Below are 23,839 nucleotides of genomic sequence, written 5' to 3'. Positions count from 1 at the left end.
GGGTTCTTCTGTTTTATAAACATTAAAACTTAACCAACCTTGAAGAGATTTCCAAAGTCCACCAAGTCACATTTCAGGGGAATTCTTCCTGCATGACCTACCTTTTGCTGATGACCCCACTAGTGACAGTGAAACACAATTCACTCTTCATAAACAGTAGAACAAAGCAAAGGCAAGAAACATTTTAATTTGCAGATTGTCTAGAATTCAGGACATGGACTAATCAAGAAGTAGCTGGAGGTCTGCATATTATTTGAAGGATTAGATGAAGCAATTATTTTAGATATATTTTTCCAAAAATGCATATGTGATCCTAATATAAGATCTTAAATTCTTAGGAAATCCTTCTTGCTGAATTATAGGTGCTGTGGATAATTGGGCTAAGGTTTTGTTTTTTTCCTGCTAAAATAGATAAAAGCAGGCCTACCCACCGGTAAAAAGTTCACAGTACTGAATTCAATTCCTTAACAAGCTGGTGACAGGAAAAATCTTACGACTCACAGAATTCAAAAGTTATTTGGGTTATCTGAAGGACTGCCTCTTCCCAATTACATCTGCTCCAGAGGGGGTATTCAACAGGTTCTGATAAGTTCTGGAGAACCGTTAGTGGAAATTTTGAGTAGTTCGGAGAACCGATAAATATTACCTCTGACTGCCCTCATCCCCATCTATTCTCTGCCTCCCGAGTCCCAGCTGATCGGGAGGAAATGGGGATTTTGCAGTATCCTTCCAGCCACACCCACCAAGACACGCCAAGCCATGAAACACCCATTAAGCCACGCGAACAGAACCAGTAGTGAAAACAAATTGAATTCCGCAAATGATCTGCTCATTCATCAGATCAGGCAAGAGAGGGGTGCTGGAGGTGGGGGGGGAGGTTTCCCATCTTTCAGGGAACTGCACATGGTGACCTGTTATGCCCCCCCTTCACGGCTCTTAACAAACGGCAAGACAAATAAACTTAAAAGGAACTTTCTTTATCAGTTCTCAGTTCAAACTGGCTTCGAGCCCAAAAAATAATATAAATACAGTCTCTGACTCGATAACGGAATGAAAAACAAAACAACACTTACAAGCACTGCACTTCTCCAGTGTAGCCTTGAATCAGGGTTACAGGAAACACCAAAGCACTTATCCAAGTGTATCAAGCAATGTTGTACGCATGAAGGAACGTTGACTCCTGCGACTAGGGCATGGCAGCATCCGTCCTTTTATCTCCAAACCTGCCCCTAACAAGCCCCAGCTGCATAAGGAATCTTGTATCCCAAAAAGACTCAAAGCAGACATCTGCTGAGTCACAACACTATCCCCCACCGCAGGGTCCTTTCCCCAGGGTCCGATGGTCTGGCTGTGGTGGTGGGAATGTTGTGTCCACAAGATGACCTGCACCCATTTCCCTTGGTGCCTTTTTCATGAATCCCAAACCTCTGGAGGCATAGCCCCCTTGAATCGGAACTCTTTAGGTATCCGGTGGCCACCATGTTTCCTTCCGCCCTTCCTGGCGTCGATACCCCATCCAGGGTCATCCACCCTCCGCAAGGCTGACCCACCAGCCCCCCCCACCGTCGGAGGTTGATGGCAGCTCTACCAGCTTCATCCGAGCCTTAACACCCTGTCCAGGGTCCTCCACCCTCTGAAGGTCAACCCACCAGCCCTCCTACCCTCGGAGGTTGACGGCAGCTCTACCGACTTCGGCCGAGCCTTAACACCCTGTCCAGGGTCCTCCACCCTCTGCAAGGCCGACCCACAAGCCCCCTACCATCAGAGGTTGATGGCACTTCTACCAGCTTCGGCCAAGCTTTAACACCCTGTCCAGGGTCCTCCACCTTCTGCAAGGCCGACCCACCATCCCCCCTACCATTGGAGGTTGATGGCACCTCTACCAGCTTTGGCCGAGCCTTAACACCCTGTCCATGGTCCTCCACCCTCTGCACGGCCGACCCACCAACCCCCTTTCCATCAGAGGTTGACTGCAGCTCTACCGACTCCTGCCGAACCACCATGCAATCCCCTCCCGCCGAGCCCTTCCCCCGGTTTCGATGATCAGGGTGCGGCCCAGAAGTGTTGGTGACAGCCTCCCTGGAGCACGGTCCAAGACCCTGGTACCCCTCTGGGACCTTAAAGACAAAGTGCTGCGAGGACCGGAGTCGACAATGGCTAGAATCTCGGCGGAGTTCTCCTTGTAGACCGGGCCCAATGACACTGGGCACATGACTTCATGCACCTCCGTACGTCATTTTTCAGATGGGGCCACCAAAATTGACGGGAAGCCAGGCGCAACGTCCGAACAAAACCCCAATATCTTGACGCAGATGCGCAATGAATCTGCGCGAGCACCCATCGATGGATGTGCCCTGTGGGAACATAGAGCCGGCCCTGACACTTCAAAAGATCCCCTTCCAAAGTCCATGGGGACGCCAGCCCCACTTCTGCCTTTCGTCGCTCCACCCAGTCATCACCCCGCTGCGCATCCCGTACCAGAGCCTGCATGCTCACGGGATGACAAACAGCAGCGCAGGATGCAATGGGTAGAACAGTCCGAGGTAGAAGCAAGTTCGCAGGGTCAGGGTTCTTTACTTTACTCGGCAGGGCATCTGCCCTGGGACTCCACACCCCCCACACGCACGCTATCTTGTGCGAACGGGGTAACACGGCCGCACCAACGTGCTGGTTGTCCGACTTGATCGTGCGTTGCTGAGGGACGGCTGCAGTCCGCACAACCCTTCTGCTCTTCTTGGGGCAGTTCCCTGCCAGGTGTCCAAGATCCCCACAGTAAAAACACAATCCCTCCGCACGTCGTCTGTCCATCTCTGTGACACTCGAGGTCTGACAGCACCCAACCCCATGGGCTCCTCCTAGTCCACTGCAGTCCCTTGCTGAACCGGCATGCTGGTGGTCTCCTGGAATACACGGCGAGGCCTTCGCCTCTGCAGCCAGGCATCTATCCGGAGGCACAGGTGGATCAACGCGTCAAACGTCGGTGGCCTGTCCACCCTCGCCAGTTCATCCGGCAAGGCCTCAGACAATCCATCTTGGAACATGTCCATTAGAGCTGGTTCATTCCATGTGGAATCCTGGCTACATAGCCTGAATTCAGACACATAGTCCTGCAATGAACCACTCCCCTGCTGCAGTGATTTCAAACCTCTAGCAGCTGTTTCCCCCTTGACCGGATCCTCAAACATCCCTCCAAAATACTGGCAGAAGCCCTGGAAGCCATCCAACAAAGGGCCCTGCTGAACCAACAAGGGGGTGGGCCAACGGGCAGCTGTACCCGAGAGCAAGCCGACAATGAATCGCACCCTCGTCCGGCCAGTGGGAAAGTCCTCCACTCCCAGGCCCAGGAACAGCCGGCACCGTCCCAGAAATGCGGCACACATAGCTAGACTCCCACCATATCCATATGGCATGGCCACTGGGCACCTCCTCCCCGGCTGGGGGGGGGGGCATGGCACCCTAACTGTTGAACTTGATCCAACAACATTGCGATCTGCTGTGCCATCAATCTATTTTCAGCCATCAACTGCTCCATAATTACTGAGATTAAGGCTTGTCAGGCAGGAGTCAATCTGTTCTGTCCCTCCTTCAGGGCTCTTAACAAACGGCAAGACAAATAAACTTAAAAGGAACTTTCTTTATCAGTTCTCAGTTCAAACTGGCTTCGAGCCCAAAAAATAACATAAATACAGTCTCTGACTCGATAACTGAATGAAAAACAAAACAACTCTTACAAGCGCTGCACTTCTCCAGTGTAGCCTTGAATCAGGGTTACAGGAAACACCAAAGCACTTATTCAAGTGTATCAAGCAATGTTGTACGCACGAAGGAACGTTGACTCCTGCGACTAGGGCGTGGCAGCATCCGTCCTTTTATCTCCAAACCTGCCCCTAACAAGCCCCAGCTGCATAAGGAATCTTGTATCCCGAAAAGACTCACAGCAGACATCTGCTGAGTCACAACACGCATCTAAGATGAAAGTAGTTCATCCCAGATGGTGGTGGTGGTGATGATGTTATCCATTCAGTGGTGTCCAAGTCCTGGTGATAATATGGTCCAGGTCTTTCCACGTCTTCTGATCTTGACCTAGTTATCTGAGTTGTTCTGTGCTGTGCCTTGTGTCCAGACATTGTATTCTTCTATGTCACTTTTTCCACTGGTCAGTTTTTCATTACTAGACTTGGATATAAATGAATTGATAAAAATATTCCTTTCCATTACCTGATGGACAGAGTGTACCTCACAAACAATTTGATATTGATTTGGAAAGTTTATAAAACTTTGGGGGAATTGAAAATTGGGTTTAATTTACCTCAGAGGCTTCCTGGTAATTTATTCAATGAAAATATTGACTATTTAAATTATAATTCTATGATGAATTAGGAGTTTGGTAGTTCTGGATGAGAGACCTAGTCTGTGTAAACCTCCTGGAAGTCACAGTTTAAAGCAGTTTGTATTTCATTACCCTCATAGTACTGAATTCAAGTCTGAAGGATCATCTCTAACAAGCTGACAAAAGCTGAGGAAAGAAACACCTTAAGTCCTACAAGGTTTCAAAAGCTATTTGCGTTATTTGAAGAATAGTTCCTCAGGCAGGAGAGGGGTCATGGAAGTCCATATTTTAATGAATGAAGTAGACAAGGCCCTCAACCTGTCAGCGCCCCCACCTGTCAGTAAGATCCTTGTCCCTCTGAATGTTGAAAGCCTTCAGGACAGTGACCAGAAGGTGGATCCAGGCAATGATTAATATGTCACTAGAGGGGGAGGTATTTCTGAAGGCTTTTAAGGAGACCTTGGTTTGTCTCCTCCTTAAAAAACCATCACTTCCAGGATAACTTTCATCCAATTTCCTTTTTGGTGAACGTTGTGGAAAATGTGGGGACCTGACAGCTTCAGAGGGCTCTTGGGCTCTTTTGTTCAGGTGCTAGATTTCTTACAATTGGGCTATTGTAATGTGCTCTATTGAGCCTACCTTTGAAGAGCATTTGGAAGTTACAGTTGGTACAGAGTGCGGTGGCTCAGACAGTTCATGGGGTCCAAAGAATGCCCCATATAACATCACTAATCTGTGAGCTGAATTGGCTGCCAGTCTGCTTCCAGGTGCAATTCAAGGTCTTGGTAATCACCTTTAAAGCAGCTGATGGCATAAGTGCACACTACTTGAGGGACTGTCTCATCACATTGGCTTGGCCCATCCCACCCGTGCTGGCATGCTTCAGGCTTGATTATTCTGGCTGGCAGTGTTCAAGAGAAGAGCTTTCTCTGCCATTGCACCTGTGTCAGCCTCAACCCTCCTCACCTTTCATAAGGGCTGATAAACCTGACTTTCCCAGAGTATAAGAGAGAAGCAACCTAGAACTAAGGATAAATTTTCTAACAGTGAGAACAATTAATTAGTGGAACATCTTGCCTTCAGAGGTTCTGAATGCTCCATCACTGGAGGCTTTTAAGAAGTGACTGGACAACCAATTGTCTGAAATGGAATATGGTATCCTGCTTGTGTAGTGGGTTGGATTAGAAAAACTCTAAGGTCTCTTCCAACTCTGTTATTCTGTTATTATTATTTTCTTCTGAAATGATTTTTACCTTGGATAGTTATATAAAAGGCAAATGTCCATGTTTTCAATCCAACTTACACGTACTCCATATTGTTGCACAAAAAGTACAGAAACAAGAACTCATCTGAACCTAGAGTCCAAAGGTCTCTAGATGTTGGTAAATAATTACCCTGTATTTAGAACAGTAAAAATCACATCGATTAAAAAAAAAGGATTAGGGAAAATATGTTATTTAACTGCCAGTTAGTGTTCTTCTTTCAATATTGTCTCATTGAAACCGTTTCTGGGAGTTTTGAAGAGGAAAATAACTCAGAAGAGGATGGAGCTGACATGGATAGGAGTTCTGTTTCTTCTCTGTATACTTTTCACCCTTTTCTCATATTTCCAAATGTACAAGAGAAAAGGGCAGCTGCCCCCTGGACCCGATCCATGGCCTATTCTGGGAAACCTCTTTCAGCGAGATGTACTACCTTTGTATAAACATTCTCAAAAGGTAAGGCTAGTTAACTATTGTACTTCTTCAAAGTTTCTGATGATTACCTTTGAAAGATATTTATAGCTTCTTTAATTGTATTAGTTTGATTTATTTTATAAAGAACAATTTTATTTGTGGCTCATTCCTTCAAAGAGAATTATAATATAAAGTCACCTTGTAGCAATCTGATAAACCAGCAATGGAGGTTTCAAAGTTCATTAAAATATATAGTAACAAGAAAAACTTTAGAAAAAAATAAATCTATGAGCCTCAAAATTGTATCGTTTGAATTACCGGTAGCATCAAATTCATTGAAACTTCCGTTTAATTCCAGATTGTTGAAATGCAGATACAACCTCTGTCCTAATAAAGTTCATCTGGGCTGAAAAAATCCAAATGATAACTAGATGCCATCAAAGACATAACAGAAACACGAAGTCTTTCCTTTAATATTATGGAAATCCATTTCCTTGAAGCCCATTTAGGTAACCAGAGATGGTTGTCTTCATGAATGGTAGCATTTTGTTCCTGCTTCCATCCCTGAAATGGATCAGTTATTCTCTTCCATGCACAGTTTTTTTGCGCATGCGTGAGAATAGAATGGCTGCCGGATTCCGCCGCTCTGAATGCCTGAGGACGAGACGATACTAACTGCGGCGCCCAAGACCCCTAATATGGTAACCGGGGGGTTCTTTTTGGGCGCCAGCCTTCAGCCCTTCCAGGGAGGTGGTCGGTTGAGGAGGGGGTCGCCTCTAGGCGGCCCCAGGGAGAGCTCTAGAACGACGATATCCTCCCTGGCTTGGTTTGTTACATCGGCCCTTTTGATCAGCTGGGAAGCGGCGGTGACGGCTGGGTGCGAGAGGCGGAGGCTTCGGCACCGTTGTTTGGAAGGGTGCCGAACCCCCTTACTGACTGGACAACATTGTGGGGTCGGCTTATGCCCCGAAGAAGAGGTGGGAGATCCAGGAGAGATGTTTGGACTGGACTGGGACTGGGACCGGGAGGCAAAGGAACGGGTTTCCTGCTTCCGCTACAGCTTTACTGATACCCCCCCCCTGCATTTTGAAGCGGCGCTTTTCTTCGATCTTGCCGCTGTTCCAGCAGGTTTTTAAACGGCTTGTCCATCTGCCCTGGTGTAGAAGTAAAGCTTCAAGAACTCAACTACGGGCTCCCTGTGGCAGCCATTATCATCAGCTGCCACCATTGCGATTACCACTGCTTCGAGAGTGCTGCGTTGGCTGGGAATTCGGGCCCCCTCTAGTGGCCACTACTAGTACTTTTTCTGTAGACCATCAAGTATCATCATCATCGCCAGCCACTATTTCATCAGAGAGGCAGTGTGCTGAGCACTTGGACTCCCTCCAGTGGCCATCACTAGAACTTCTCTCTGGACCATTACATTATATTTCTGGACCATATATATTTCTACTGGACTCCTATCAGACTCTGCTAACACGAAGGCCAAACTTTTAAGACCTTTTATATAAGCCTTCACCAATCCGCACAACCGCGCAATTTTTATCTGGTATGATGAGTGCATGAGGTCTGTCTGTGGTGAATGAATGAGCCCACTTTTACTGTTTTATTACTATTGTATTCTTATATGTTTTTTAAATATTACGTGGGGAGTGCTAGGGTGGATAAATGAGAATGTTTGACTCGGAGGGCCTGCCGGGAAAGGCGGGGGTCAGTGGGGCGGTTGGGGGGACTACAGCTACGGGAGTGGGTCGGAGCATTACGGTCATTACAGGGAGGGGCAGACATGGCGGGGACTTTAGGGCTAGCCATTACCGGGGAAGGAGGGTTCGCTACATTACAGAGATCCCTCCTTCCGGCCCTATGAGTCCCACTCCAAGACCAGATGGCGCGAGTAGTCAGGACCCTGGTCTCAGGCTGTTGTTGCTAAATGCCAGGTCTGTTGTTCACAAAACTCCCCTCGTCCGGGACTTAATTGTTCACGAGAGGGCAGACCTGGCATGTATTACTGAAACCTGGCTGGGCACAGAAGGAGGAGTCCCCCTCGTAGAGGAGGAAAACAAAAAAATTAACTAAATTTTATAATTAGTAAGTAGTAATTTAGTAACTTATAGATTGTTATGTTAAATAAATAATAGATAAGGGCAAAAAGGTAGACGTATGTGTTGGTTTGATGAGAAGAAAATGGATATAAAAAAGAAAAAAGAAAATGGATATAAACAGTATACAAAAGGATTTTTTGTTAACCAAGTGTGTGTGTGTGTGTGTGTGTTGCAAAGGGAGACTAGTATAGATCTACTTCAAGCTATTTAGCTCTCATCAGCTAGCCATACCCTTACTGGGATTTGAACCTGTGCTGTATTACATATTAAGCAGTTGTGTTAACCACTAAGCCACAAGGTTCTCTATCAGCTGAGCCAGGGAAATAGGTATGTATTTAGTGTCACAACCCCTGGTATGCCCAAAAATGGGAGGAAGCATACTGCTTCCTTTTTCTGTCTATCGGCTCATCACAAGAGATATATTATATATATATTACTATAACAAAAAGAACCTGGACACAAATTGTAAACAGCAACTTGGGGAAAAAAAGGGTTTAGAAACTTTGTCAACTAATCTTTATTTAAAATATGTTATACAGGTTTAAGATTATTGGATGATTTTGTAATAATTATGGAATGCCATCAGGTGGTTGTGTTTTTAACTATAGATTATTTTAGGCAAAAGGACACTAAAACAATTTCAGTCAAATGAGAACTATGCTATGTCGATAGTAAGACCCATTAAGAATCTTTGACATTTGATATGAATGTAAGTAATGACTGTGAAGGAGATGCACAGAAGCTAATTGTAACCAATTGACATACGTTCTACAAGATGTAATGTAAGATGATGATTTTTTTTTGGTGTTGTTTGTTTAATAAAAATAAAAATTTCTTGCAAAAAAAAGGTCTGGGCAATGTAGGCATCTGTGACTCACCACAGTCCTTTGTTGATACAGTTGTTTGTGGTGGCTGAGCTGGAATGTCTTTAGCTGGCGTTGTCTCTGTTGGAGTTCATTCTGGCTGGTTGCAGACAGAGGTTCTGAGATGGTCACACGATTGATGTAGCAGCGCCACAACCTGCCATCTTTGAGTGCCACATTGTAGGAATGCAACCCAGTAATGTCCACTACCCAGGCAAGAATCCAGCAAGAGTTCCCAGTGTGGTTGTGGGCATAGACAAGGCCACCCAGTGACAATGACTAGACCTGGCTGATCGAGTCTGCAGGGACCTTGGAAGAGTAGTTTCGGTGCAGCCGGTTTAAGTTGGTCCACAGGCCATGACCCATTAGTAGTTTGGCTGGACTCCTGTTGGTGGTGGAGCTTGGTGTAACATGATGGACCAGGAGGTACTCAGCTATCTTTGTTTGCCAGTCCCCTGGGCCCATCCTTGCCAGTGCTTTCTTTGCTGATCAGACCATCTGCGCAGCTTTCCCATTGCTAGCAATGGTGCAATCCAGTGGTGGGTTGTGGATCCTGTCACAACTGGTACACTGCACATGGGACCAGCATCCTAGTCAGGCACATGTGCTGCACATGCATGTGCAAGCCACCACCCTGCAACACCCATCTGCTCAGGCGCCACATGCTGTGCATGTGTGCTCAATTAGCTGGTCACGTTATAAACACTATATATAGGGTGGGCCAAATGAGCCACCATACTAATTTGATGGCTGCTGCTCCCAGCTACTAGCGGTACGGCCATACTGGGCTGTATCGCCCATATCCCACCACTAGTGCAATCAGGGCATGATGAATCCTTGCCCAAGAGCTTCCAAAACTGGCTGCTGCAGCCTCTGAGGTACCACCACACAACTCCTCCAGAGTAGGTAGCCCATTGAGCGACAGCTCATATTGCTGGGATGTGGAAGAGAAGGAACTTTGTGCTAATTGGACCATTTGGCCACTCCCTCCACACCGAATTGAACACCTGGGCAATGACATGGTCCTTGGCAGATGTGTAGTGATCTCAGTATCTTTCTTACTTGTTAACAATTTAAAAAAATCCTCAAAATGGCACAGATCTTCAAAGGAATAACAGGCTGTGGCTAAATAAAATCTTTTCTAGCTTAATAAAGATTAATAGTCCTTAAAAGTGATTAAGAAATCAAAGACATAACATTTCAAAAATAAATTCCAAAAATTGCTGCTTTTCAAATAAAGTGGTTTCAGCATACCCCCTTCAGCTGTTAGGCGGGTCTTTTACCCAAGTCTGCTGGTGGGCTGCTGCTTTCTTTCTTTTGCCCAGAGGCTGGCAGGCTCAGGTGGGCTGCAGCCTCTGGGCAAAAGAAGAAAGCAGCCGCCTGCTGCTGGCTTTCTTTTGCCTGCTGCTATGTCTGACATAGAGGCGGGCAAAAGAAAGCAAGAGGCAGGCAACTGCTTTCTTTCAGGGAAGTAGCCCCGGGGACTCTGGAGCGAGCTGCCCCCGATGGCTGCCTTCCCACAGCGGCAGAGCAGCAGCCCCCGTGGGGGTCAGCACCAGCGAGTCCCCGAAGGAGGCCACCAGGGCGAGCGGTTCCAGGTTGAGGTGCTTGAAGCAGGTGAGAAGGAGGCCAGGTCGGGCAGACCGAGCAATGGGAAGGGGCGGCGGGCGCTGGAGAAGTTGATGCTCTGGCGCAGGAGGTGTGGGGAGGATGCCAAAGACCTGCGTCTCCTCAGGGAAGTGTTGAAGTGGCAGCGGGAGCTGTAGGGACACTCGCCGTTCAAGTAGAACTTGTGGCACAGCTCCGTCTTGTACTCGGGGTGGCGGCTGACGGAGCACAGCTTGGACGAGCCGTGGGCCAACTGGCAGTTGTTTCATACTTGCAGTGGCCGCTCTCACTGAAGGTGCGGCACAGCTCCGTCTTTTAGTGGGACGACGGGGCGGGTGCGCTGGTCGGCTTGAGCGGCAGGAAGCCCGGTGGCAGGGGTGGCTGCGGCTGGGCTGGCTTGCCTTCGATCAGGCTGACCAAGCGATCCAGGCACAGCAGGGGCTGCGGCTGCTCGCCCTTGGTGCTCCAGGGGCTGCGCAGTGACCACACTGCCGAGTCTCTACCACCCGCCTTGGAGGAGCAGGCTGAGCAGCCGCAGGAGAAGGCGTAGGTGGGCGCGTCCAGCTCTTTGCTCAGCAAGAGGTTGATCAGGTTCTGGTAGTGGTTCCGGACGTCCAGAATGGAGCTCATTGTGCCGCCTGCTCGTGCTCCGCTCACCGAAAGCAGCACCGACAACTCCGCTTTCTTTCTTTTGCCCAGAGGCCATCTCTAGGCAAAAGAAAGAAAACGCTAGCCCGCCACTGACTTTCTTTTGCCCGCCTCTATGTCGGACATAGCAGCGGCCAAAAGAAAGCCAGCGGCGGGCTGGCGCTTTCTTTCGCCCGCCTGTCAGAACTCAGGCAGGCGAAAGAAAGAAAGTGCTTTCTCAGTGGGATGTCGGGGCAGAAGACTGCCTCACCAGCCATAAACCTCACCGCACGTCACTGATCCACAAATACCTACAAAGGCCAACATAACATGGTCTATCACTTACCCGGTAGGAGATATATCATGTACTGGATCATAATTATATTGAAGTATTTTATAGGTATTAACAGTTATTGAAATTCTGGCAAATTTAAGAAGTATTTCAAAAATACTGTTGGAAGAAATATCTTTCTGGGTTCAGTTCCAAGTGGGGAAAAAGACACTGGAAAACATGGAGGCTGCTTGAAAAGATGGTTTAATGGTTGACAGGATCACCTGGCTTGAGCTCCTGAACAGAAAAGGGAAGAGATGCTGAGAGTGCCCTGGTTTTATACCCTAGCTGGGTCCCACCCCAGAGCTTCCCATTCTTGTCTAAGAAATGCATTCTGATTGGTGGTCAGACTTCCAGGGGTGGAGGTGGGAGGGGTCTAAGCTAACTTTGTAGGCTGTCCTGAGAACCAAGCTTGTTTGCATTGCTGGCAGATGTAATTTTCCCGGGTGCCTTGTAGTGAGTTTTGGTTGCTAGATGGGTATGCCTGAAGGGGGTAGATCTTTGTTATATAGAATAGACTGGCTCAGGCCTTAATGGCCCATTGACAAAGGTGGGGGGAGGAGCTGAGTTTCTGACTCCCTTTTAAAGAAATTTTTCTGCTCTTTTAATATTTCCTAAAATATTTCATTATTTTATAGAGGGGTTTTAACTTCTTACAATATTTTATAATAATTTCACCAAAAATGCTTTGTCTCCTAATTAACTGAATTTTCATCTAATTCTGTCCTTAGCTTGCTGAGAAATATGGACCTATATTTACTGTCTGGAATGGATCAGAACCGATGGTTGCTCTTTGTGGGTACGCCATGGTAAAAGATGCTTTGGTAGATCATTCAGAAGAATTTGGTGGGCGAACTGAAATGCCTACTCATAAGCAATTGTTCCAAAAGAAAGGTTGATCTCCTTTCATTTCCTCATTAGTTACTGTTTTCCTTTAATTTTCTGTAAAAATTGTGTGAATGCCATGTTTTTTTAAAAAACTGGTCGCAGCTCAAATCTGCTCAGATTGTTGCTTACATGCAAAATAACAACCACAACAAACAATAACAATAATTTGACCTCTAAATTGTTTGTTTGGGAAGACATGCAAAGTGGTTTACCAACGAAGACACTTTTTGACTTATGTTATCCGAATTAATGTTGAATATCAATTTCATGTGCCTTCAAAATAATTTGGATTTTGAAGAAGCAGGTTAGAGAAAATATTGATGCCTTTTAAGCTTTGATGTTGGAGAAGATTCCAGAGAAAACTCTTGAGAATATTATGGATGCCCAGGAAAAAAAAAATCATTGAACAAATCTCTCCAAGATTTTCACTCAAAGCACAAATGACTAGACTCAAATGATCATATTTCAGAAAGATTGTCCAAGGCTTAGCTCTCTAGAGAGAGTTGTAATCGTGGGAAGTGTGGTAGGAAGGAGAGGTTGATGGAATTAGGTAGGAATGATAAGCATATCAAAGTCCTCAAGAACTAGGTTGGAGAGAGGTTGTAATGGACAAAATCTATTTGGTTGTTTATAATTTACAGTGACATTGTGGTACATAATGAAGCAACCAAATAAGAGAGCAAGTGGAAGGTACTTATTTTCTGTGACCAAACCTCTACTATACAAAAAGACGGAATTCCCATTTTTTCTACTTACTGAAAATTGCATCTTAGTACAGAAATCTGTCCATGACTGGCCTAAAGACCTGTCCCTATCAGTGGTGGGTTTCAAAAATTTTCGCTACTGGTTTGGTGGGTGTGGCTAGGTGGCCATTACAGCTGCAGCGGGGATGAGGGCAGCCTGGCAAGCTGGGTACCTGTAAATGGCACGGAGGTGTGGCCAAATTGCGGGAGCAGGTACAACACATGGAATGCTCCCCGCAGTTCCTCAGCTCGTCTGAGCTGAAGCTGAGCCTGCTGGCCTGAGCCAGTGAACAGAGACACCACAGACACCCGAACGCCAGACTCCACCATTGCAATGGTCCTGCCTGCGTTGCCACTAGGTGGCTCCTGATTTAGGAGGCAGCAGCCTGCTCCCCCTACCCTCCAGATTGCCAATATGAGAGTGGCTCTCCAGGAACTGCAATGGCGGTGGCTTTGTCCTGATGGGGAGGGGGCCACCCGGCCCGGCAAGCTTCATAGTCACATGGCTGCGAAGCTTTCTGGCTGCCCTGTCCCCATCCACACCATGGCTTTGGGAGACATTGGCCGGTGGGGAGGGGGAGGTAGCCTACTGTGAATGCTTACCTGCGGTAGCAGGAGGAGGTAGTTCTGTGGATGCACATGGCGAAGGTGAGGCAGAGCAAGTTTCCAAACCAGTTTGGGGGCATGGCCAGCTTGTAGTCTCTATCGGTTCAGCGACCTAGGCCCAATTAACACTACTGGTTCGCCTGAACTGGTACGAACCGGTAAGAATCCACCACTGATCCCTATCCATTTCACATTTATAGTAAGGTGTGACATGATTTCCACAACCTCATTCATTCTTCTCCTAATATGAGAGCACTCAAGAATGAATAGATGAAAACTGCAGTTGATCTACTTAGTAATTCAAGCACGAAGGCTTTTTACTGTAAAAGTGGAGTGGGGAAAAATTGTAATGTATAACTTTTTCCCCTTTTGCAAAATTTGAGAACTGATATCACTTTGTGATCTGTTTCCTGTGTCCTTGGTTTCAGGTCTGACCACCGCTATTGAGAAGAAATGGAGGGAGCTGCAGCGGTTCACACTGTCCACCTTGTGAGATTTTGGGATGGGGAAGAAAAGAATGTCTGAGAGGGTGCAGGAGGAAGCCCTTTGTCTGGTAGAGGAAATGGCTACCACAAAAGGTTTAAAAAAAGAATCTGGAAAGGATTTGTTGTATTATATGAAGTGCAAGAAACTGGATTCTACACTAAATCTCTAATCCTCTGCACTTAATTGCACAAAATAAAGAAAAACTTAGATAGGCAGTGAATGTCCCCCTCCCTTTTATTTTCACAGTATTGTTCAGAAACAAAGGGAAAAGTAATAGAGCTGTTTCTCCCTCTTTTTTATCCAGTGTCAGCTTTTGGCTTGGTAAAATTACAACCTTGCTGAGAAATACTGAAAACTTACTGTGGTTGCAACGCTATGAGATCAGAAATCTAAGAAGTCACTTAATGGAGCAATTATGGCTTTATAAAATTGCAACTTTGCCGAAAACTAGTGAAATGTTAGGCTGGATGCAGTAACACACATCAAGCACATTCAGAAACCAGCAAAAAACTTTATGGATAAAGGAGACAGGGAAACTAAGGAAGGTAAGGAACACAGACATAAGAATAGGCTCCATGAAGGACAGAGATCCGTAAGGCAACATGGATACGATTAAAGGGCCACAAATAGAATTTATTCAGGGAGTTGAATCAGCTTTGAAAGCCATTCTTGTGGCTACATCTCTTCTGGAAGGAGATAAAAAATAAATAGGAAAAAGGTGTATTGGATTATTTAAAAAGAAATTGGGTAGGTTAGCAGGAGAGAAGGATGGAGATAAGAGAAATGTTTGGTTACAACTGGAAAAAGTAGCAAAATGTTTCTTTAAAAAATCACTTAAAAATAATGCCATATTAAAGAGCAGGAAAAATCAGCAGCCAACAAAAGGGCAAGATAGATAATTTACAGGGAGAAATGAAACCATGGATAATGATTTGCGTTTATGGGGAGTTTGCATGAGGGTGGAGAACTGAAAGGCACTGTGGATCTGAATTAAGCAGTCATAAATAGTATTCCCTTAGTCACTTTGGCGCCTTTGAATATAATGTTTAATGGACAAACCTCTGAAATGGGGAGGGAGAAATAATGGAATGACTTATAAATGATATTATTTAAAGAAACATAAAAAGAAAAGAGGAAAAGAAAGAGTTTAGAAGGAGGAAGGGAGGGAGAGACAGGAGAGCTTAGTTAGAGGCAAAACCTTTGAAGATATGAAGAAGGGAAGGGACAAGGTGGGAAATACAGGAGAAAATGGCAGAGGAAGGAGTGAGAAAACACTTCTTAACTGAAGGAGACAGCAATAAGTTTGTGAAGAAACTCTAGCTGTAACAAGGTCAATCTTTGAATATATGTTTGGTCAATTTCAAAGTGGAACATGGAAACACTATGTTGTATCTTGATTAAAGTGTTGATTGGATTTTAATATTGTGTTTATATTCCATTCTTAGGAAAGAGGGAAAGAATTAAAATTCCAATTTCTCTGGCCTCAAACACTTTTTATTGCAGTTTTGAGATGAGATTTGAGAAAGGGAAGATCCACATTCATTGATCCCACTCATAAACATTTGTGGTCTTTCTTTTCTTTTCTTTTTTTTCAGGGCAGCCATTCGACCTAAGGAGAGTTATTGCAAGTGCTGTTTCTGATGTGATATGTGCTGTTGTTTTGGGCAATCGATTTGATTACAAAGATAAAACCTTCATAGAGAACCAGAAGATTCTGGAGACTCATTTAAGACACTCTGTTAGTATCTTAGGATTGGTATGTTAATCTACTTGATCCTCTTCTTGTCATGAACCCCTATTTTAAGTAGCAGGTGTGTTTGTGAGTATAAATATCCAAGTCAGAAATGTAAACATTAGATCTGATGAGCTAATAAGCGGGGGAAGGCAAATCTAGACATCCAAGCATAAATTGATTCTCAGCAAAATCTCTTCTGGTTGGGCTTATTTCCGAGGGAACCATTTCCTTCTCCCATAACTCCTTTGGACCATGTCAGATTCTGGACAGATGTAACATGGAATTGTTAGACAGCTCCCCTATCTTTATGCACACAGCCAGTTTGTGTCTTTGCCTCTTGGAGGACTTTGGTCATTTTCAGCATTTGTGGAAGAGATAGGTGAGGCTAGGGGAGCAGTGGGAGAATCCCTTGACAAAGTATCTCCTACCAGGAACTCAGCCCAGGTGAGGAGAGATCTGGGGGAAAGCCTTTCAAAGACTCTACTCTTTAATTAACCTATTATAAATATTAATTCCTATTATAGTCTCCAAGACATTGTGTTTATCTGAGAATAGAATTAAAGATAGCATACTGAAATCCTTGTGGTTCTTCTTTTCTTGGTTTTGGGGCCATCTGAGAATTGACAATTAGCAATATCAAAGTAAAAGCTACTCTCTGAATATCCGGGGCATTAATCCTCCACCATAATGGTCTAATAAGCTATAGTATTTCATGTGAACTCTATTACAGGTATACAATACATTTCCAAAAACAGTGACATTTATTCCTGGGCCACACCAAAGCATTTTTGCTAACATTGAAAAGATCTGTGATTATATCCGTGAGAATGTGGATTTGCACAAAAAGACATTGGATCCCCAAAATCTGTGTGACATATATCGATTGCTTCCTTCTTAGAGTGGAGAAGGTAGGTATAGATGTCATATCTAAATAATTGTTTAAATATCTCTATTATGCATCTCTGTAGACTGTATCAGCGGCTCTTTGGCCAATTTGAGCTTCCTGAGTTGGCGCAGAAAGAACATTCTTTATAGTGGTTTTTTATGACGTTTTTGATGTTAGGGATCCATTTTAGGTCTTGAAGCATGATAGAACCTAGAAATTTGAAGGTCTCTACTGTTGATACTATGTTGTCTAGTATTATAAGAGGTGGTGGTATTTCTACAGTTTTGAGTGTGTTCAGTTCCAGATTGTTCCTGTCACACCACTAGGTGGCTAGTTGTTCAACATATCCAATGAGACCAATCACTGTTGTATCATCTGCAAACTTCAGTAGTTTAACAGATGGATCATTTGAGATGCAGACATTGGTACCGAGAGAGAAGAGAAGTGGAGAGAGAGCACACAGCCCTGGGGGACTCTTGTGCTAAGTGTACAGGTATCTGATGTGATTTTGCCTAGCTTCACCTGCTGCTTCCTATCTGTTAGGAAGCTTGTGATCCACTTACAAGTGTGTTCAGGTACTGCTAGCTGTAACATCCGGTATGATGTTATTGAAGTCTACAAAGAGGACCCTTGCATAGGTCTTTGGAGATTCAACATGTTGTAGGATGAAGTGCAGAGCCATATTAACAGCATCATCTGTCAATCTGTTTGCTCGGTATGCAAATTGCAGGGGGTCTAACAGTAGATCCGTTATGGTCTTCAAGTGGGACATTACTAGCCTTTCAAAGGTTTTCATAACTATAGATATTAGAGCAACTGGTCTGTAGTCATTAAGTTCCTTGATGGAAGGCTTCTTCGCCACTGGCATGATAGTGGAGAATTTGAAGCAAGAAGGCACAAGGCACATCTCTAGTGATTTATTGAAGATTTGGTTGAAGACAGTGGCCAATTGTTCAGCACAGACTTTTAAGCAAGAGGGAGTTGTGGGCCTGGTGCTTTTCCTGGCTTCTGTCTGTGAAATAGATCTTGCACTTCCTTTTCTGTGATCACCAGGGGTTGTGAACTGAATGGGATGGGGTCAGTTGTAGGAGGTTTGGGTGTTGTTGGTATGTCTGAGATGGGGGTTGTGGAGATAGGTGACTGTAGTTTTCTTTTAAATCTGCAGTAAAATACATTCAGGTCATCTGCCAGTTGTTGATTTTCTTCAGCCTTGGAAGGAGGTTTGCCACAACCGATGATATTTTTACATTTCCCACATGTTTGCTGGTTCACTGTTGAGAACTGATTCCTTAGCTTTTCAAAGTAGCTTCTTTTTGCTTCTCTGATCTCCCTTGTTAATATGTTTCTGGCCTGATTTACAGCATTCTATCACTTTTTCTGTAGGCTTCCTCTTTGGAATGATGACATAGCTGCTTACGTTTAGCAGTGAACCAAGGTTTATTGTTACTGTATATTTGCAAGTTCCTGGTCGGTACACATAGGTCTTCACAGAAACTGACATATAATGTTACAGTGAGTTTATGCAGGTCCGTAATGGTATTTTCAAAAGTATTCTAAACAGCAGAGTCGAAGCATACCTGTAGCTTTACCTATTTTCAATTCCAAGTAGAAATTTTATTCTTCTGTTTCTCTTTCCATTTTCTCTTTAGGAGGAGAACTCAACTGAGGGTGTCTACACTCTTGAAGATCTTGTGTTTCTTGTATTTGGACTCCTTATGGCTGGCACCACAACCACAAGCCAAGCGATAGCTAAATTGCCACATATTCAAGGTATAAAAATACCCACAAATATATAATGGTGTTGCTAGTCCTAGGGTTGCCATTATTAACACTAAGAAAGAAATGATGGTGTGTAAAAAAAACAACACATTTTTAAAGAAAAAAGTAAGTAAAGATGGAGTTGAGTAAAGTAAACTCACTGCAGCTGGATTTCTGCATTTTTCCTAGGAATATTTAGGCAGTGTTTTCCACTGTCTTCTTATAGATTTTTTCAAAGATTTCCAAATCTAGCTAACATGACCTTGAAACAAATGGGTTTCCCATCAAATCTTGAGATTTTATGAAGACAATTCTAGTCAATTGGTATTGATTCAATCAAAAAGAGGTGAATGTCTATGGAGATTCTCAGACATCTGGGTTACGGTTGTCCCAAAAGTGCTTTTTCAGGAGGCAACTGGACTTTCTTGTTTTTTTTTTCAAGACTCATCCAAGAAGCTTCTTCAGCTCTGACTGAATGGTGGGGAATGGAAGGATTTATATTCCTTGCAGACAGCTGGTCATTTGCATTCTTTTAGAGAAACATTGAGGCCACTTGGAGATTTATCTGTGTGTTCTCAGGGTCACCTGACTAGTGCAAATGGTTCCTGTAATCTGCAATTATTCTGAAAATCCATTCATCCAGAAAAAAATGCAGACTACAGGAACCATTTGCACTATTTAGGTGACCCTGAGGACACAGACAATCTCCAAGTAGCTCAATGACTCTCTAAAAGGATGCAAATGCCTAGCTGTCTGCAAGGAAAATAAATTCTTCCATTCCCCACCATTCAGTCAGAGCTGAAGAAGCTTCTTGGATGAGAAGAAAAATGTCTTGAAAAAAAAAAGCAAGACAGTCTAAAGAGTCTGACAGATGTCTGCTCGATGTTTTGCCTCCTGAAAAAAGCATCTTTGGGACAAGTGATTGAATGCTGTAACAACAATTCCCCCCTGCCCCATTCAGCAGCAGTGCGATTCACTTACCTTCCCTCACAAATGTGGGAGCATGTGCCCCATCTGTGTATACGCACTGCACATGTGCAATGCTTGCATAATACATTAGGGTGGGTTGGCAGAGCCATCTGCAGTTGCCACAACCAGTTCACCTGAACCAGAGAGAACCGGCTGAATACCACTTCTGCCATACTTCCATAGACCACTCAACCAATTGCAATAATTTAATACTTGCTTTATGAAATCATAGTATAAATGACTGAAATTAGTATAGTATAGGTTTTCTTGAGGATCATTTTTGCAATAATATAAATGAACATTCCTTTTAACTCAAGGTCATCATCTCCAACATTTTGAAATACACTGCTTCAGACAATGGTAACATTCTTTTCCACAGGAATGTATAATTATGGCATAGATGAAAAATAATAAATATTGTTACAGAATGTAATCAATTTTAATTCATGATACCACCCAAAATTGCCTGATTAATTATAGATTGAACCACTAGCTTTTTGAAAATGGGCCTCATGGTTTATGGAGAAATGAATGCTCGTTTGCTGCTGGTGTAAATATTAATGTGTATATGCATACACATATATATTAACAGTTTAGGAAATTAATTTAAGAACTGTATCTTTTCTCCTGACTACTATTTATCCTCTTTTTCGGTGAAGACTCTAAACTTCAGAAAACCCACACAGAAATGCTTTATGCTTACTGCCTCTCAAGATATCTAGTAAGGCACAGAGTGTTCTGACCTAGGCTTCCTGAGAAAGCATAAATCCCAATCTTAGTCCCCAAATCCCTCTTTTATTTAAATGGCTGTGAATTATAGTCATTCATAGCCCATAATGATTCAAAAACAGTCTAAAGAGATACAGATGTCTGCTCGAGTTGCCACAGACTTTCAGGATAGGTTGATAAGCACCCACCTTTATCTCCTTTATCTCCCTTGAAACACTGCCAGAGATCTAACTGCCAATTAGTTTTGCAACACCAAACGTATCACAGAGTCAAACAGGACTTCTCAGAGCTTGAACTGATTATACAACTCACAGTGGTCTTCTGTCTCGCTGATGTCAGGCTCCGGAGGCAGCTCATAACTACCAGATGGTCCTGGCCCCTTCCCTGCCTCCAGCGAAGAGCCCTCATCCGAGCCTTCACCAGACTCCAAGTTCCTCCCATACCTCCTAACTGTCCAACTCTGCTGCCAGCTCCGCAGGCCACCAGAGAACCACAAGAGAGAGATTCAAATAATATGAATCTCATCTTGCACTAGAAAAGTTGAAATGGTATCTACTGAGAAATGAGGAGGAGGAGCCATTGTCCTGGCTAAAACCGTTTTCTCTCAATGTGCTTTGGAACATATATTTCTATTCAAATGACTGCAGGTGCTCAGCCAGACAAAGTATGCCAATCTCATCTCACTCTCTTCTACTCACAGCTAAAGTGCAACGGGAGATTCATGAGGTGGTGGGTATAAATCGCACTCCAAGCATCAAAGACCGGTTGAAAATGCCTTTCACAAATGCAGTTGTTCACGAGGTTCAGTGATATCAGAAAGCGACCCTTGAAACCTTCCCACGGGCAACAACTTGTGACACAAAGTTCCATGGTTACACTATTCCCAAGGTATGGTGATACAAGTATTTAAGAAGGTTCTCTAGGGAAGAAAGGAAAGAATGACTTAGATCCTTGAGAAGAGAGGCAATTTGAATAAAAGAGCAATTTAGAGAAATATGTACTGAAAGAAATATATATTCCTTCCCTCTTCATTCTTCAAGGTTCAGCAGATATCTAGTCACTGCCTGTTTTTATTTTAGGCAAGTGGAAAGCAAAGGCACTTTCTTCTCCATATGAAATAGTATCATTTAATGGCATCTGTTTCTTCCTCTCCTTCTAGTGCACGGCTATTGTGCCAATTTTCACCTCTGTACATTTTGACCCTCTTCATTGGGAGACTCCAGAGAAATTCAATCCCAATCTTTTTTTGGATGAAAATGGTCAGTTCAAGAAAAAGGATGCTTTCATGCCATTCTCAGCAGGTACAAGCCTCTGGAACAGATTGTATTGCAAATTCATATGCTTACCTGATCCACCTTAGTCTTTTATCAGATACAGTTCCAGCAAGTACTTCCTAAATGATCTCTGTTTTCTTCATTGTTATTGTAGGGAAGAGGGCCTGTCCAGGGGAGGCCCTGGCTAAGATGGAGATCTTCCTGTTCTTCAGCACTCTGCTCCAGAATTTCACCTTCTCTCTGGTTGGGGACACCAAAGATGTGGATGTAATGTCTTTGTTTATGGACTCGAGTAATAATCAATATCCCCTTATACGAGCTGTTAAACGTTCCATGCACACTTGTGGTCAATAATTAGGAGAAAGTACCTACATTAATAGATACTCAAAAAAAGCATGTGGGATGGTTATTACATTTAAAGGCAATCTTTAAAATGATGTAGAATACAAATGTAATAATTTTTATAGCAAAGGTATTCTGACCTCTTATCTGATGATTTTATTATTTTGGCACAATTAATAATACTTCTGAAATACTTAATAGCTTGCCCCCCAAGCTGTATTCACCAAACTTTCAACATATACTCTATACTGTAGATTTAACTATGCAAGGGTCTCAGTTAGAAGTATTATCACAAATTGATGTTGTGGACTAATCTATATATGAAAGTAACAAGGAAGATCTTGTATTAGTACACTTTGGCTAAATGCAAGATTGAGTCATTTTCTGTTGACATCTAATGGTTGTTTTAAAGACTGACAGAATGAATATTGTATCTGATTGAACTATAATATTTTCTATATCTAATCTCTGATAAATAACTTTATTATTGTGGATAATAAAGAATTAGAACATACAATTTCAGAAAATCAATGGTTCCAGATCAGTGATGGGTTTCTGCCGGTTCGCACCGGTGTGGGTGAACTGGTTCGTGAAATTCAGTGAGCCGGTGAGAGGAGGTTCGACCGGTGGACCCATTGCCCTTGCCATCCCATTGCAGCTTGCTCGCTCCCATGCGCACCACCACATGGCCGATGATCCACGAGTAAAGACCAGGAAAGCTGCAACAGAGGAATCTGGAAGCCTAAGAACAGTATGGAAATATCAACAACCAGGAAAGCAATAACACAAGTAAGTAATTGAGTGTATCTCTTTCATTGTGTTATTCTTATGTAAGGTGTAAGTGAAAGTAATTAAAGTCTTGCTTTCTGTGTCTCTCCTTTGTGCAGGTTGTTGGAGCAAAGTGATAAGGTGGTGTGCAGAAGACCAGCAAGCCAGTGATTCGTCCTCTGTAAGTAGCTGTCTTTATTGCTGGCTGTGCTCTGTGCCGTGTTCATCCTTGAGATAGTGAAGTGCAAACAATTAAAGTCTTGCTTTCTGTGTCTGTCTTTTGTGCAGGTTATTGGAGCAAAGTGATAAAGTGGTGTGCAGAAGGCCAGCAAGCCAGTGAGATCCTTCCTCTATAAGTAGCTGTCTTTATTGTTGGGTGTACTCTGTGCTGTGTTCATCCTTAAGATAGTGAAGTGCAAGCAATTAAAGTCTTGCTTTCTGTGTCTCTCCTTTGTGCAGGTTGTTGGAGCAAAGTGATAAGATGGTGTGTGAGGCTGCCAGCAGATGGGAGTGGTCAGTGGCACCACTCGCATCACCTCTTTGCCAGCTTGCCCTTGTCCACCCGCCTACCTGATCAGGTTGGGAGAGCTGGGCCCAAAGTATGGCCAATCCTCAATGTTTCCCCCACCCCAGGCAGCCCTTTGGCCAAGTGCAGCAGGCTCGGAGCTACTTGTCTCCCTCCCCCACCATCGGTCTTACCTTCTCAAGCCAAGTGAGAGGCGAAGGAAGGCTCACCAAGCAGGCAGGTAGCTGGTTTGGGTGGGAGGAAGGGAAGAATCATAAAGGAAGGCTTGGCAGGGAGCTGGGTTGTATGATGGGCTGGGGCAAAGGCAGGCAAGTGAGCTGAGCCTCAGGGGGCCATGTGGTTGACACAAGGGAGCTAGAAGTAAAGGAACAAGAAAGCAGGAGTTGCTATGCTGCAGCCAAGGTGGGTGAGGCAGGATAAGGAGTGATGGGGATGAGCAGGATGGGGCAGGTGGGCTGAGGGGTGGCAGCCAGTGTTATGATTAGCTATTTCTCCAAATTGCACAAAAATTTAACAACTGGTTCACCTGAACCGGTCCTAATTGGCTGAATCAGTCAGCATATTGGCCAAAACAATCTAGGTCCACATTTTA

General features: G+C 44.1%; 1 protein-coding gene and 1 pseudogene across 1 annotated transcript; one reads left to right on the top strand and one right to left on the bottom strand.

The window, feature by feature from the left end:
• The first annotated feature begins 5,502 nt into the window (after window positions 1-5,502).
• Window positions 5,503-22,467, top strand: LOC116503686 (annotated as a pseudogene).
• Window positions 10,369-11,320, bottom strand: LOC116503687 (mRNA decay activator protein ZFP36-like). The gene is given in 2 exon segments (XM_032210258.1): window positions 10,369-10,846; window positions 10,849-11,320. Coding segments are annotated over 2 exon segments (687 nt in total). The 5' UTR covers window positions 11,210-11,320; the 3' UTR covers window positions 10,369-10,520.
• Window positions 22,468-23,839: the final 1,372 nt, after the last annotated feature.

Source organism: Thamnophis elegans, chromosome 2 (genome assembly GCF_009769535.1).
Source record: "Thamnophis elegans isolate rThaEle1 chromosome 2, rThaEle1.pri, whole genome shotgun sequence".
In the NCBI taxonomy this organism is placed as follows: domain Eukaryota; kingdom Metazoa; phylum Chordata; class Lepidosauria; order Squamata; family Colubridae; genus Thamnophis; species Thamnophis elegans.
Note: the sequence above shows the minus strand (reverse complement) of the source record. Positions and strands in the feature narration are given on the sequence as shown.